This window comes from Neofelis nebulosa, chromosome 7, assembly GCF_028018385.1.
Source record: "Neofelis nebulosa isolate mNeoNeb1 chromosome 7, mNeoNeb1.pri, whole genome shotgun sequence".
Taxonomy (NCBI): Eukaryota; Metazoa; Chordata; class Mammalia; order Carnivora; family Felidae; genus Neofelis; species Neofelis nebulosa.
In genome coordinates, this window is record NC_080788.1 from 143,068,148 (window position 1) to 143,084,075 (window position 15,928).

The 15,928-nt window shown below is 58.6% G+C and overlaps 1 protein-coding gene across 2 annotated transcripts in view; it reads left to right on the forward strand.

The window, feature by feature from the left end:
• Positions 1–12,931, forward strand: part of LOC131517733 (cholesterol 24-hydroxylase) — a 33,017-nt gene extending 20,086 nt beyond the window's left edge. For both annotated transcript variants that reach the window (XM_058740272.1, XM_058740273.1), the window contains exons 6-15: positions 145–283; positions 985–1,095; positions 1,949–2,099; positions 2,283–2,345; positions 4,302–4,374; positions 7,125–7,209; positions 7,651–7,761; positions 11,030–11,118; positions 11,915–11,981; positions 12,161–12,931. In XM_058740272.1, coding sequence (XP_058596255.1) covers positions 145–283; positions 985–1,095; positions 1,949–2,099; positions 2,283–2,345; positions 4,302–4,374; positions 7,125–7,209; positions 7,651–7,761; positions 11,030–11,118; positions 11,915–11,981; positions 12,161–12,328 — 1,057 coding nt within the window. In that variant the 3' untranslated portion in view covers positions 12,329–12,931. The remainder of the gene's footprint in view (positions 1–144; positions 284–984; positions 1,096–1,948; positions 2,100–2,282; positions 2,346–4,301; positions 4,375–7,124; positions 7,210–7,650; positions 7,762–11,029; positions 11,119–11,914; positions 11,982–12,160) is intronic.
• Positions 12,932–15,928: the final 2,997 nt, after the last annotated feature.

Consider the following 15,928-nt stretch of genomic DNA (forward strand, 5'->3'; position numbering starts at 1 on the left):
GGTTTGATGACTGCAACCCCAACCTGGGAGCCAGGCCTCAAGGGACGGCCACCTCCACTCTGCCCACTGGTCCCCCCACGTAGAGGGGCCGCGGGATGACTGGGCTGGTCCTCGAGGCCCCTGACAGCTGTGCTGTTTCCCCAGCTCCCTGGTCAGCTTGATGGAAACGTTCAACGAGAAGGCGGAGCAGCTGGTGGAGATTCTGGAGGCCAAGGCGGATGGGCAGACCCCGGTGTCCATGCAGGACATGCTGACCTGCACCACCATGGACATCCTGGCCAAGGTGACCGGAGCACGGCAGGCCCCGGGAGGGGGCGGTGCCACCCGGGGCCCACCACTGCTCCTCCCTCTGTCTTCCTTTTCCTTGCACTCGCCCTCCCTCCTGCTCCCCCAGCATCGGCCCCTTCTCTGGGTGGGGAGCCCCCTGTCTCCTCGAACATTCGAGACCACAGCAACGAATGCACTCTCCAGACACCGGACGCCGAAAGGTGTGGCAACCGGCCTGTGTCTGGTCAGTGGCAGGAGCAGGATTGAGTCTCAGGGCTGCCTGGCTCCCGGCTCGAAGACTACCTCCCCCTCCGCGCCTGCCCTGGGTCTGGCTTGGCTCTGCACCTGGCAGGCTCAGCGGTGGCCCAGGGACCCCCAGCACGGTTAGGCAGCCCCGGCAGCTGGAGTGCAGACACAGTGAGTCATTGTCGCTCTACAGCTCACTGGGAAGCTGGGTGCAGAGGGGCCACCAAGGAAGGCTGCATTTCAGGGCAAATGCATTTTGTCGTGGAAGGAAGCCAAGGGTGGTGGGGTGGCTACTGTGTGCTCCGTAGTCATCACCGTATCCCACAGGGTTGGAGTTGTCGTGGGTCAGAGCCCATGCTGCCTGGGTCTCTAGCTGAACGGCCCCAGGCTCCGTGCTGGGTCTTCCAGTCTTTCCACTCCCCCCCCCACCCCCCCGCTCCAGGGATGACCTCGGCCCCCTCTCTCCCCCAGGCAGCTTTTGGGATGGAGACAGGCATGCTGCTGGGCGCCCAGAAGCCTCTGTCCCGGAAGGTGAAACTGATCCTGGAGGGCATCACTGCATCTCGAAACACTCTGGCGAAGGTAACATCTCCACACCCCCTCCGAGGACCAGCCACCATAGCTCTGTGCTAATTTGCCAGAGCACCTCCTCCAGGGACCTTTTTCCAGAATGGGTTTGGAGTTCCGGTGTGACCCAAGTGACTTCCGCATCAGTTAGGATCTGCGTAGATCGCCGCAAGGAGAGACTCAAACTCAAGGTGGTTTGAGTAAATCAGGAGTCCGTCTTTCTCTCACATAAAATGACCCTGAGGCAGGCAATCCAGGACGGCTGCGATAGCGCCACAATGTCAGATGTTTGTGGAATTTTCTAGCTTTCTGTTCCACTGTCCCCAGCACATCACCTCATTGTTATAAGATGGCTGCGGCAGCTCCAGCCATCACTTCCTTGTTCCAGGCATGAAGGAGGGAGAAGGGAGAAAGGTGGTACTCGAATGGATTCCCAGACAGATGCCCAGGGTCCTTTCCTGTTCCCTGGGACTTCAGCCTCTGGGCTTGGAGCCCCCTGATGCCACCCCATCTTTTTCAGCAGTTGATTCCCTCTGGCCGTGGCTTCCTTCTTCCACACGGTCCTAGCCACCTGCCCCGTTCAGGGGTCCCTTGTTACTTTCCGGTGCGATGTGGATCTTTCAAGGCATCTTTCCCATCCTATCTAGGGATTTGGAGCAGGAAGGGGAAGTCGATGCTTAGGCCCAGCCTGCCACCTTGGTCTAGTCTCCTTGGCTGCTTTATCTTTTCTAGAATTTTCTCACAATCTTCCCACCTCCCAGCTTGCCAGTGCTGCGGTGGGTCTCTAAAGTCGTTTCGGAGCTGGGGGAGCGGGAGACGGAGACGCGCGTGCTCGGTTGGCGCCCTGAGCGGGAGCTCTCTCGTTCAGTTCATGCCAGGGAAGTGGAAGAAACTCCGAGAGATCCGGGAAAGCGTTCGCTTCCTGCGCCAGGTTGGCAAGGACTGGGTCCAGCGCCGCCGGGAGGCCCTGAAGCGGGGGGAGGACGTCCCTGCCGACATCCTCACACAGATCCTCAAAGGTTCGAGGGCGCCCGCAGGGGCCTTGGGAGGGCCGGGCATCAGGGTGCCACCCGTCAGGGTGACTGATCACCCCTGACTCCAGGTCTGGCTTCTGGGGAGAAGGGCATTTGGTTCTCTGCTGAGCTATGGGGAAAGGGGCCGAGGGGTGTGAGTGTCACCCTGACACCCTCCTTGTCTTCCAGCTGAAGAGGGGGCCCAGGACGATGAGATCCTGCTGGACAACTTCGTCACCTTCTTCATTGCTGGTTGGTAGCTCCAGTGGCGGCCGGGGGCTCGGGGCTTTGCAGAAACGGTGGGAACCAGGCATCCCCTAAACCCTGACTCTGGGAGAGTTCTCGGGCTGTCTGAGCAGCAAAGTTCTGCCGCAGAATGGAGGGGCTGGGATGAGGAACAGAAGGCCTCTCTCTGCTCAAGGAGGTCCAGGAGGCCCCCTCGGCGGCCACTGACCTGGCAACGCAGGTGGCAACTGTGACGGGTCGTGACACTGCCTTTTGGGGCTCAGGAGAGGTTGACCGTGTGCACTCAAGGCTCCATCCCGCTCAGAATTTGTGGGGCAGAGGCCTTTATTAGACCAGCGCAAAAAGACACCCCAAGCAACTTCATTCCTTTGCTCGTGAGCTATTTCTTGAGCATCTTTCTTTATCTAGAAAACTCCTCCTTGGGCGATCCCTTGAGTGCCTCCTCCTCCGGGAAGCCCTCAGTGATTGCCCAACTGCATCGGGCTCCCAGTTCGGAGCTCTGCATGGTGCCCAGAGCTCTTCTCTGCCCCCAGGACTCACAGGGTTACTCCACGGACTTATCTGTGGCGATTCTAGAAGGTTCACTTTCCTCACCGGGTTGCATGCTCGGTGTAAGCCAGGGGTTATGCCCTGCTCCCTGTGTGTTCGCGGGGTCCAGTGCAGCACGGATGCGTACAGAACGGACGAAATGAGTGAACAAATGCACGAACGCTGGGCACAAAAGACAGAGGCGGGCAGACAAGACGAGGGACAGTTCACGGTCTGAGGGTGGAGGTGGACAGACAGAATGAATTGGGGATTTTGCTGGCCAGTGGATTTTCAGAGGCAGGTGCATGCACCCCTGCAAGATGAAAGAGGAGGAAGGCTGTCCTGAGCGGGGATTGGGGGTGGAAGAGGGCCCTCCCAGTGTGGAGCACTGTGTGCACAGATACCCCGGGAGCCCCAGAGCGATGTCCGAGTTGGAGCAGGACTTCAGGGCACTGTTCCCTGCACTTGGCAAAATGCTTGCTGAACGGACAATGGCTGGCCTCATCCTGCAAGCCAGGAACCCAGGTGTTCCTCCTGGGATGTGGCTTCTCCACAGGCCAGCTCTGTGGCCTGGGCCTCAGTTTCCTCATCTCTAAAATGGGGGCCTGGAAGGTGCTCCCCAGACTTCCCTCCAGCGCTCCAATGAGGGTTTAATGATCTCCCTCTAACCTCATGGCCCACCCCCGCACCTTGCATCCAGACACCGTGGGGCACAGGTGCGGGACAGCAGGCAGCGTCACTTCCTAGCACCCACTTACTGAAAGGTGTAGGCCCTGCTCTCGAGCCCAGGAGGCCCCGGGCCCCTTGGCTGGCGGTGGGTGCCACCTGGTAAAACCACCTACCCCTTCAGAGGAAATGCACGTAACTCAGGTGGTCCCCTCCCGGGCCAGCCGGGGGGCTTGGACTTGACCGGATGCTGCCAGAACTCAGGAGTGGCCTTCCTGCTCCTGCACACCCCCTGCCCTCTCAGGGGAAGCCACCCACTGCTCTATTCCTCGAAGCTACAAGCACAACCTCTCTAGGCCTCAAGGGTGGCGCCCACCGCCTGGGGACAACAGCGGCCGTGGGCTGGACTTGAGCCCCAGGTCCTATCCTGTGGCTAAGAGACTCGACTCTCAGCCTCAGTTTTGTCTTCTACAAAATGGGATGAATACCCCTCCAGGCCAGGCAAAGCTCAAGGATGGTTGAAGGAGCTTTTAGAGTGTGAAATCCGGATGCGTGCGGGCAAATGCTGTTTATTGGACGACACTGGCTGGCAAAGGGGACGTGGACGGGGGCAGCCTGTCTCCTTCATCTCTGTATACCCGGCTCAGCTGCAGGGCGCAGAAGTGAGGGCCTGAACTGCCACCACGGGCTCAGGGGCTCAGAGGCGGGTGGGCTGGGCCAGCAGCAGCCCCGCAGTCCTGTGTGGAGCCCCACTCTCCTTTCCCGCAGGCCACGAGACCTCTGCCAATCATCTGGCATTCACGGTGATGGAGCTGTCTCGCCAGCCTGAGATCTTGGCAAGGTATGGAGCAGGGAGGCTCAGGGGGTGGGCATAGTGACTTCCCTTGAAGCTGGTGAAGGGATTGTCTTGATGTCTTGTTCCTGGAAGACAACCTGCTCCAGCCCCCCATGGCCGAGCCTCCTCCGATGTGTCCTGCTTCTCTTCACCCCAGGCCCTTTGCACATGCCAGTCCCTCTTCCGGACGCTCCTCTCCCTGCTTTTCTCCTGGAGAACTCTGTCCACCCCCGCAGAAGCCTTCTCATGCCCCTAAAGTAGCCATTCTGCGTTTTCCCCTCCCAGGCTCCTCCCAGCTCATGAATGCATTTCCTCCTGGGACCATTTGCTTGGAGTCTATTTCGGTCATGAAGCTAGAAGCGAGGGACCGTGGTTCTTTTTCCCTCCCCATGCTGCGCTCAGCGCCTGGCTGGCACTGAGGAGCCAGCAGAAGTCCAACTAAGTGCTGTAGGAGGGCTTGTCCTCAGCTGGCGAGACAGAGGAGGGGTGCCCGGGAAATGGCATTTGAGCTGGGCCACTGGTTTCCTTGAATACAAACAGTGAAAGCACTCGGAAAGCCCCAACAGGCGTGGGGGTGGGAGCTCAGGATGGGGGGCAAGCCTTGATTACAGTTCTTAATCAGCAACGTACAAGGGCGGAGGTGAACGGTCGCTTCAGAATATAAAATAGTTGATTGGGGTTTTAAATAGATATATTACAGTAAGGTGGTCATTACCAAAGTTTGGAAAAAGCTGAAAAGTTGAAATAATAGTAATAATAATGTAGTAATAATTCCACCACAGGGCCCCACCCCCGGGAGGCAGTTCATGATCAACCACTGAATTTCACTGTATTTTATCACATCTCCTCTTCTCCCAGCCCACTCTTTTTTTTATATTGTCGACACACACACACACACACACAAAACTTGCCATTTTGACCATTTTTTGAAAACATTTTTGCCTGACGACCCCAATAATTTTTTGTAAGGTCATGTGTCCCCTCACCTTTTATCTTATTTTTTAACAAAGTTTATTGATTTGTTTTGAGAGAGAGAGGGAGAGAAAGAGAGAGGGAGGAGCAGAGAGAAGGAGAGAGAATCTCAAGTAGGTTCCGCACGGTCAGCACAGAGCCCAACGCGGGGCTCCATCTGACGGTTCGTGAGATTATGACATGAGCCGAAATTGAGAGTCAGACGCTGAACCGACTGAGTCACCAGGCGCCCCTATTCTGATCATTTAAGAAATTATTTTTAATGTTTGTTTATTTTTGAAAGAGACTGCAAGTAGGAAGGGGCAGAGAGAGAGAGAGACAGATCCGAAGCAGGCTCCAGGCCGCGAGCTGTCCGCACGGAGCCTGACGCGGGGCTCGAGCTCACAAACCGTGAGATCACGACCTGAGCCAAAGTCGGACGCTGAACCGACTGAGCCACCCAGGCATCTCTCTTCTGGCCATTTTTATTTTTTTAATTTTTTTTATTTAAAAAAAATTTTTTTAACGTTTATTTATTTTTGAGACAGTGAGAGACAGAGCATGAACGGGGGAGGGGCAGAGAGAGAGAGGGAGACACAGAATCGGAAACAGGCTCCAGGCTCTGAGCTGTCAGCACAGAGCCCGACGCAGGGCTCGAACTCACGGACCGTGAGTTCATGACCCGAGCCGAAGTCGGCCGCCCAACCGACTGAGCCACCCAGGTGCCCCTCTTCTGGCCATTTTTAAGCGCACAGTTTGGTGGCATCACGCACCTTCACGCTGCTCTGCAGTCATCGCCGCCCCCATCCCAGAACCTCCCATCACTGCCAACTGAAACTGTCCCCGTGAAACACCAGCCCCCCCACCCCTGGGGACACCCCCCCCCCCCGCCATACTCCTCTCTGTCTCTCCGGATTTAACTCCTCGAGGGACCTCATATAATTGGAATTATTCGGTAATTGACCTTTCCGTCTGGCTTGTGTCACTTAGCGTAATGTCTCGAAGGTTCATCCAGCAGGTGTCAGAACTTCCTTCCTTTTTAAGGCTGCATAGCGGTCCGTCGTCCGGATGCCCCACGTTTTGTTCCCCGACGCGGCTGTTGAGGGTCGCTCGGGTGGCTTCCACCCTTTGACTCCTGTGAATAACACTGCCATGAACTTGGGTGTGCTAGTATCTGCGAGAGCCTACTTTCGCTGTGGGGGCGTATAGACCTCCAGAGAAATTGCTGGAGCGCATGGTAATTCCCCATTTCGGTTTCTGCACACCGTTTTACATTGCCACCGTGGGGACACGAGGGCGATGCTTTCTGCACATCCTTGCCAACACCTGTGGCTTTCTGCCTCTGCATTACAGCCTTCCGAACGGGCGTGAAGTGGTCCGAATCCACTCTCAGGCCTGCGTCCGAGCCTCACCGCGCACATCTTAAGGCTCACTCAGCCGGTGTCCCCGCGAGGCTCATTCTGTTTCCGGCTGTTGGCTGCCGTGAACCAGGCTGCGGCGCACTTCTCTGTGCAAAGACCTTGTTCTGTGCATTTATTGCCTGCGGCCGGTTCCGAGCGGCGAACAGGGAAGGGGGGAGACTGTAAGGCCCTGGAACAGAATTCCCAACTGCTTGGGCATCTTGCTTTGGACGTGATGGTTCCTGGATGTCTTCAACGATGAAGCAGGGGGGCCGTGGGAGGAGGGTTGGCGGGGGAGGGGAGCTCCGGGCCGCTCTCTTCGCGCTTCCTTCCCTTCCTCCTTCTAAAGACTAATAGGGGGCAGTCGCTCCTTGGGGACGAGCTTGTCTTTGTCTGACCCGACAGGCTGCAGGCCGAGGTGGACGAGGTCATCGGTTCTAAGAGGCACCTTGACTGTGACGACCTGGGGAGGCTGCAGTATCTGTCCCAGGTGTGGGGGCAGGAGAGAAGCTTCTGGGCACGTGTGGGTGGTTCGTCAAGCCAGGCCTGCTGCCCCCCTGAACCATTTCCCGTGGGTGTTCTCTAACTTCACCGCCCGTGAGAACGTCCCTGGAGACTGAAAATCAGTCCCGTGAGCACCTGCCCCAGACCAATGACATCAGAGTCGCTGGGGCGGGACCGGGCTCTGGTGCTGTAGTTCAGCCAGAGCCCGGAACCTCCTTCTCCTTTGGGGCCTCAGTTCCTCCTTCTGTGACAGCAGGGGTTGGACAAGAACATGAGGCTAACTTTGCAGGGGGTCTGGGACCCAGTCCTGGACGTGGGTGCGCAGTCAGCACTGCGAGCGGGAGCAAGGGTGGGTCTGGGGCACGCCGCCGGCACGTTCTGTGGGGTCTCTGACGTCTCTCCTCGTCTCCCCACGTGGCTTCTGTAGGTTCTGAAAGAGTCGCTGAGGCTGTACCCGCCAGCGTGGGGCACCTTTCGCCTGCTGGAGGAGGAGACCTTGATCGATGGGGTCCGAGTCCCCGGCAACACCCCGCTCCTGGTGCGTACGGGCCCTCTCCACCCTCCCCCGGGGTGGCCAAGCCCTGAGGTCGGGACATCCATGGCCCCGTTGTCGCCACTGGGGTCTGTCATGAGCTTCACCGTAACCGCGTGAGGACTTTCTTCCTTTTCACCCTATCCAGTGTGAGGTTACAGCAGACGATTCTGGAAGGGAGGCGCCCTGTGTACATCTGAGGGTGCTGAGGCTCAGAGAGGTTGGGTCACTTTCCTGAGGTCACACAGCCGGCAGGCAGCGCCCCGTTTCACAGCTGACCCCTCTCCCGCCTCCCCCCACGGAGGTTGACTATTCTCCCCCACCTCTCCTTTTTTGCCGTTTACACGCTCACTCATTTGTTCCCTCATCAGGTGTCCCTTCATGCACCATGACCTCTCAGAAACCCACCCCCAAACTAGAACTCTGTCACTGTCCTGCTTCCCTCCGGAAGCAACCACTGTCCTGAATTTTGTGTTTACTAACCTCTCACCTTTCCGTGTGTGTGTGTGTGTGTGTGTGTGTGTGGACACGTGTCCATCCACACGATGATATGTCCTGGGATTGCTTTGGGACAGCGGGCCCTCACTTCTCTGCCGTGTGTAGACTGCCACCCCGTTATCCATTCTGGGTCAGCAGGCATCTCTGGGGGCTGCCCGATTCCCTGCTCTCCCGGGCACCACGGCTGCCACTCCTGCCCGTGTGGCAGACGCACTGTGCACACGGGGGCGGGAGGGCTGGGTTGTGGGGCATCTCAACGTTCGACTCGGTAAACCAGCGCCGAAGTGTTTTCCAGAACACCCATGCCAACCCAGACGCCCACTAGCTCTGTTCCTTATCCTCCCCGACGCCGACTGTGGTCCGGCTTCTTGGTTTTGCCAATCAAATAAGCCCAAGGAAGGTGTTTCCCTGTGGTCTTGATTTGCAGTTTCCTGGTTACTAGTGAGGCTTGCGGCGCTGTTATCTCAACGCTGTGCAGAGCTCTCTGTAAAAGTTCATTTAAACAAATTTTTTTAATGTTTATCTATTTCTGAGAGAGACAGTGCAAGTGGGGGAGGGGCAGAGAAAGAGAGAGGGAGACATAGAATCCAAGCTGTCAGCACGGAGCCTGATGCGGGGCTCAAACTCATGAATCGTGAGATTGTGACCTGAGCCGAAGTCGGACGCTTAACCGGCTGAGTCTCCCCGGGGCCCCCCTCTCTGTAAAAATTCATATATTAATCCTTTGTCAGGTATGCGTGTTGCAAATGTCATCTTTAGACTTGTGGCCTCTCTTTGTTAAAGTGTTTTCCATGATCCAAAGTTCTTAATTTTTCAGGGGTCTGTTCTCTTGTTTTGTCTTAGGGGACCCCGCCCCCACTCCATCATGAGCTCAGCATAGTCACTTACATCGTCTTCTGGCAATATCACAATTTTCTTTTTCAAGTTAAGTCCCTGTCTACGTGGAACTGAATTTGTGTATAGCGTGAGGTAGGGATCTGTATTCGTTTTCTGGGGCTGCTATTACAAAGCACCACAGAAGGGGGCGCTTCGCACTGGAAATGTACTGTCTCACAGTCCTGGAGGCTGGGAGTCCAAGATCAAGGTGTCTGCAAGGCTGATTTCTCCTGAGGCCCCTCTCCTTGGCTTGTAGATGGCCGTCTTCTTGCCTGTCCTCACAGGGTATCTCCTCTGTGCGTGTCTGTGTCCTAATCTCCTCTTCTCATAAGGACACCAGTCATCCTGGAGTAGGGTCCACCCCAATGACTTCATTATAACTTGCCACTTTTTTATTTTTTTTAAAATTAAAAAAAAAATTTTTTTTTGAGAGAGACACACGCACACAGAGAATCTGAAGCAGACTCCAGGCTCTGAGCTGTCAGCACAGAGCCAGCCACAGGGCTTGACCTCATGAAACATGAGATCATGACCTGAGCCGAAGTCAGATGCTTAACCCACTGAGCCTTCCAGGTGCCCCAATTGTCGCTTTAAAGAGACTATCTCCAAATACAGTCACATTCTGTGGCTAAGACTTTAAGATAAGGATTTTAGGGGGACAAAATTCACCCTTCCCCAGGACCCGATTTTTACTTTTACAGAGGAAAACAACATGTTCTGGTTCTATCTTTTGGGCAGCCCTCTCCCCCCTCGAAGCCCTGGCTTTCCCAGGGCTCGGCCACACCTTCTCCAGCGTGTATCAAAGCTTCACGATATGCGGGTCTTTATTCTGTGTATCTGCTCTTTTTTTTTTTTTCTAACACCCCAGCACCAATACCACCTGCCTGAATGACCCAGGTGGTGGTTTAGAATGCCTTTCTATCTGGCTGAACAGGCAGGTGGCCACGTGGGCCTTGAGTGGGCAGATCCCAGCTCCAATCCCACCCCGCTCTGGCAGGCTGGGTCACCTCTGGGCCTCAGTGCCCTCCTCATAAGCTGGGGTGATGATACCTGAGTCACAGTTTACTGGGACGAGTTGAAGAACAATGGTCATCACATGTCTGGTAAATATCCCTGGCACACAGTAGGTGCCCTTTGCTGACCTCGGACACCTCTCCACCTTATTATGCTCCCACGGTTCCGGGCCCTCCCTCTGCTCTGGCTGCCCTGTACTCTCAGCCCAGAGAACCAGCGGCAGAGTGGGCTCAGGGAACTCTTTGGTGCAGGAGTAATGAGACCGGGGTCGGCACCCAGGGCACCAGTTATAGGGGGCGCGTATGGCCCACAGAGGCCAGGGGCACAGAACACTGCCCTCAGTCGGGAGGCAACTTGGTGCATATCATAAGGCCAGTGGGGCCTGCAGCTCCTTTCCCTCCCCCCTCTTCCCCCCCCCCCCCCCGCCCAACCCCGCCGCAGAAACAACCTTGTGCTGAAACGGAACTTTGAATGACAGCTTTTAGAGATCTTGAGGAAGATGCTCTCGAAGCAGACCTGAGTTTGAATCTGTTTTGCCACTTACTTGCCCAGTGACTTCAGGCAAGCCACGAACCTCTCTCTGAGCCTCAGCTTTCCCATCTGTAAAATAGGAATAACTGTAGGCCCCCTGTAGCACGGGGGTAGGTACCCCCGCATAGGATGAGGTACACACCCAGCTGGTCCTTGTTGGCACACTGGGGTGTCCCTTCCCTTGTCTTAGACACTTGCCAGGAGCCAGTGGAATCCCACACTGGCCCAGATGGGTGGGTGGAGTAGAGGGGGGCCACTCTGCTCCTGGTCGCCCCATTGGGTGACCACAGTGGATCAGGGAGGTGTGAGGGTGCCTATCCTTGGAACCAGAGACAAGCAGTTCCTCCCCCTGCAGTTCAGCACCTACGTCATGGGGCGTATGGACACATACTTTGAGGACCCACTGACTTTCAACCCCGATCGCTTCAGCCCTAAAGCACCGAAGTAAGTCCCTCTTCAAGCTGTGTGCGAGTGGAGGCCTGGTGGGAGAAGGATGGTCCCAGTGACCTGCGGGCTGGACTGCCTATGACCCCTGAGCCCACATGGCCTTCCAGATCACTGTGAGGAAGTTGCCATCCCCACTCCGCCCCCTTTTGTGGGGAGGAAATCACAGCTCAGAGAGGTAAGGTAACTTGCCCAAAGATGCACAGCCAGTAGCTGCAGAGCTGGGGTTTGAGCCCAGCTCAGACTGGTTTTAACACCCAGACTTATAACCAGTCCCTTATATTGGGAAGCTCTGGGACTCGGGCCAGGGGCTGCACCTCCCCCTGCCTTGATGGTCCTGAGAAATGGGAACACTGATGGCTCCCCCTGAAGGCTGCGATGGGGGCAAATGCCTTAAACTACAGTGGGATGTGGGGGGTGGGGGGGTGGGAGCCAGGCCCCAGGGACCGACCACCTGCATCCAGACCTAGCCTCTGCCCAGAACTGGACGTGTGACCGGCCGAGTATACAAGTGGCAGAGAAGCCAGGGGGGGGGGGGGGTGTTGCTTTGGCTCTCCGAGCCTCAGTCCCTCCAGCTGTGAACTGGGGATAATAACAGCCCCTTCTGGAAAGCGCCAGAGGAGGATAAAATGACCAAATGCTGACGCAGAGCTCGACAGAGCCAGCCCTGGATGTGTTCAGTGGGTGCAAAATCCAGTCGTGGCCCCAAGCCATGCATCCGCAAGGGATGGGTTTGTCACCCACCGGGGCAGGACTGTCACGGGGCCGCCTCCTCCTGACAGCCCTCTCCCCGCAGGCCGAGGTTCACCTACTTCCCCTTCTCTCTGGGCCCCCGCTCCTGCATCGGACAGCAGTTTGCTCAGGTAGGAGGCCAGTGCTGGGTGGGGTCTCACCCTGGGGCCAGGAGGCCTGGCAGAGCCCGGCTCGGGGACCCGGGGGCGGGGCGCCCGCCGGGGTGAGGGAGGGCCGGGCCAGCCGGGGCCCCGCCCACCGGCTGCCTTCCGGCCGCGTGCCTCCCGCCCCTCCCCACCTCTGCACGCAGATGGAGGTGAAGGTGGTCATGGCCAAGCTGCTGCAGAGGCTCGAGTTCCGGCTGGTGCCTGGACAGCGATACGGGCTGCAGGAGCAGGCCACGCTCAAGCCGCTCGACCCTGTGCTGTGCACTCTGCGGCCCCGGGGCTGGCAGCCCGCACCCCCGCCACCCTGCTGAGCGGGCCTGGGGTGGATGGGACTCCTCCGGCAAGGGCCGCACCCACACTCCTCTGCAACCCCGCTGCCATCCACCCTGTTCTCCTGTCCCCTTCCTCAGGGGCACCCTCCACGCTGGCTCCCAGCGGGCCCCCCTGCCAATCCACCTGCTTTCCTCCTCCCCCCTCCCCCCTCCCCCTTAAGCTCCCCGTCCAGTGCTAACTCCACACCCTTCCTGTACCGCCCCCCCCCCCGCCCCGAACCTAACTCCCAGCTGCACCCCAGATGTGCTATCTCTTACCCCCACCTCCCTGCACAGGCCACTCCCCCTGCCACACACCCTAACTCTTGCTCACTTCCTAAAACCCTCTTCAGGTGTCACCTCTTCCAGGAAGCCCTCCCTGCCGCCCCCGGCGGGGCCAGGGGCCCCTCCTCTGTGCTCCCTTGGTCACCTGTGCTACCTCTAACACCACACTGACCACACTGTATTGTGAGTGTCCTTTGATGTGACCAGCTGCCCTGCCAGGCTGTGAGTGCCTCGTGGGCCAGGTCTGTGTATGATTCGTCTCCGAGCCGCCCTGGCCTGGCACAGAGCCGATGCTCAAATAAATATGTGTTGACTGCATGAATGAATGGCCGGACCGGGCCAGAGCGCTCTGGCCTCAGTTTGCTCATCTGTAAAATGAGACCAATATCGAGACTGGTCTAAGGGCTAGTGCAGCTCCGGAAGCTTCCCTTGAAGGTGCCCAGATGGTGCCGTCTCGGGAGAAGGCTGCCCAGGTTACCAGGAGGGCTCTATGTTAGTAGAAGCCAGTTCCCTGTGTTATGTGCAAGGCCACGTTCCTGGGTGCGGTGTGAGGTTGGGATTACAGACGGGGTTTTGAGAGCTCGATCTGACAGGGTCAGGGCCCTGGGGCCCATGTGGTCTAGTCTACTCCCAACAAAGGTGCTGGGCCCCCCAGAGGGCCTCACACAGGCCAGAGCCCCCGGGACCTCTCTTGGGGACCGCTTGGTGGACCTGAGCGCCTGGACGCCTGGCCTCACCCCTGCTGGCTTCCTCTGCACCTTCTGGCACAATGCTTCCCCTCCCGACCTGGTCGGAGGAAGCCTGTGGGCCCAGCCCCAGGAGGTGAGACTGGAACCCCGACAGTGGTAGGTGGGTGAAGGTGCCCTTCGTTCCTCCCCCGGGGCCTAGAGGTGGCCAAGGGCAATAGGTACTGGGCTAGCCATGTCCTCTGGGCCCATCCAAGGAAAAGGACCCCCCGAGTTTCTCCCTCAGTACTTGGGAGCCTGTCTTCCTGCAGAGAAAACAACACACCTATGCCCACTGCCTGGGGTAAATGCCCTGCAAAGTTCCGCTCTCCATAGCAGGAGGGGAATGGAATGGAGTTGGGCCAGCCCTCGCTTTGCCTCAGCTCCTCCTCAGTCCTTGAGCAGTCTGGAGCTGAGGGATCTTCCGATTTAGCAGAAGAGGAAGCTGAGGCTCAGGGGAGGAAGTGACAGGCTCAGGGAGGTGGGGATACTGAGCCTGTTCCTCTCCCCAGCCCAGGTGGGTCAAGGGAACTGGCGTCTGCAGTCTGTCCTGAGCCTCTGGGCAGAGCGCCCAGCCTCCGGGATGCCTCTGTGGCCGCAGGTTCCTTGTAGAGTGAGAGTCCCGCTCCCCTAGTTCTCTGCCCAAACCGAGCACTGGGCGGGGGGCCTCGATCGAACTACACTCCCACCCTCCCTCCCCTTTCCAGTCCCATGTCTGGGCGGGGGAGGGGGCTCAGAATGTCCCGTGGCTCTCAGAACCCGTGTGCCTGGGCTCTGCCTCCAGCTGTGTGGCCAGACCCGCCCCTTGATGGTCTCTGCCCAGCTCCCTCCCACGGCCCCCCAAATGCCGCTGTTTCCTCTTGCCTCGTCCCTGGGCCTTCAGCCTTATACTGCTCCCAGGGACCTGCCCTGCCTGGACCACTACCCCCCACCCTCTGCAGCTTCTCTTTGAGGCTCACCAGCCCCCTCTGGAGCTCTCCAACAGCCCCACAGCAGCCCCACAGCCCCTAGGCACCCCCACCAGCCCCCCAGTCTCCACCAGCACCCCCTACTCCATGCCCTGAGCTTTCCGCCATGGCTGGGCCTGGCCCCCACAGGACAGAACCTCCTCCGCTGTCCATCTAAAAGGCCCACAGGCTACCAAGGCTTAGCATTCCAGGGGCGTGACCTGGCATTGCCTGGAGGGGTCTGGAGGGGTCAGCTCCCTCTGGAAACTTCCAGCTGCCTTTACCATCATCTGACTTAGCAGCTACTTATCCACTGCTGAGCCTGAGTCTTCACATCGTCATTTCTTCAAATCCTCTTGAGTATGGCCCATTTCACAGATGAGAAAGTCAAGGTCACGACACACAGCAGGGCCATAGTGGAGTCAGGACTCAAACCTGACTTCCACCTGCTCAACAAGCCCTGTCACCAAAGGCCTGGGCTGGCCTCCGAGCACTGGAAACCCAGGGCGGGAGGCCTGAGGTGAGTGGGAAGAGCCTGGACCCCCCTAGCCCTGCTCTGCTGTCGTTGCCTGTGGGTTAGTGCGCCCATCCTGACCTTCCCGAGCCACTTCCTCCTCCATAAAATGGGCTTTTCATGAGAGAGAAGGTGGCTCTCAGGCCTGGCTGCCAAGATGAGTCACTTGGGCCAGCTGGATCTGCCTATGGGTTGGGACCCTGAAACTTCTCTTACGTCCCCTGGAAGACTCCAGTGTGCACAGGGATGGTGTCAACCCTGGGACTCAGGCAAGATGGATCGAATTGGAACCAAGCCCCTGCAGCCAGACCTCCTGGGGTCAGGTCCTACCTGACCTGTCACTGTTTGGGGGGGGCGGGGCTTGGGCCTCAATTTCCCCATCTGTAAGGAAGGACGGATGATAGGACCCACATCCTAAGATTGATGGGAGAATTAAGACCATTCTGTATAGATCGTACTTAGCATAGAGCCTGTCGCGACAGTGTTGCAGACCCGCCAGTAGTAATTGTCACTGGCGTCGGAATCTTTATGGCGGTAACCTCTAGGGAAGGAAGGGCTTTCCTGGGAGGCCAGGCAGTGCAGTTCCCAGAAGGGCCACACGGTGGCGCCCCGGTGCAGCGCTCCGGCCGGCGCGCCTGCGGGTGGCCGAGTGGGCGGTGCCTGCCCGCCCGGTCCCGCGGGGGAACCCGAGGCCCGGAGGGGGCGGGGCCGCGGCGAGGCAAGCCCGGCCTCCTGGGGGCGGGGTCGGGCCGGGAGGGCGCAAACCCCGGCGGGCCCAGGCGCGGATGGTTTGGAGCGTCCTCTGAGCCTTCGGGTGGAGGGGGGCAGGTGGGCGTCGCCATCCCCGTGTCACCGGTGGGGCCACCGAGGCACGGCGAGGCACGACAGCCGGGCGGGGGGGACGTTAGGGGGACTATCCCGCAGTGCCGCGATCGCTGGGTGGTTCCCCCTCACCTCTCCTGGCGGTGGGCTGGGTCTGGCGGTGGGACGCTGGCCGGCCCGGAGGGGGCAGCTTTGGCAAGAAAAGCCCAGTGGCGAGGAAGCGCACTAGGAGGACGGGCAGGGGTGCAGGGGACTGCCTCCCGCCTGGGAGGGCTGGGGGATGCCTCCTGACCCCTCAGGGCTGAGC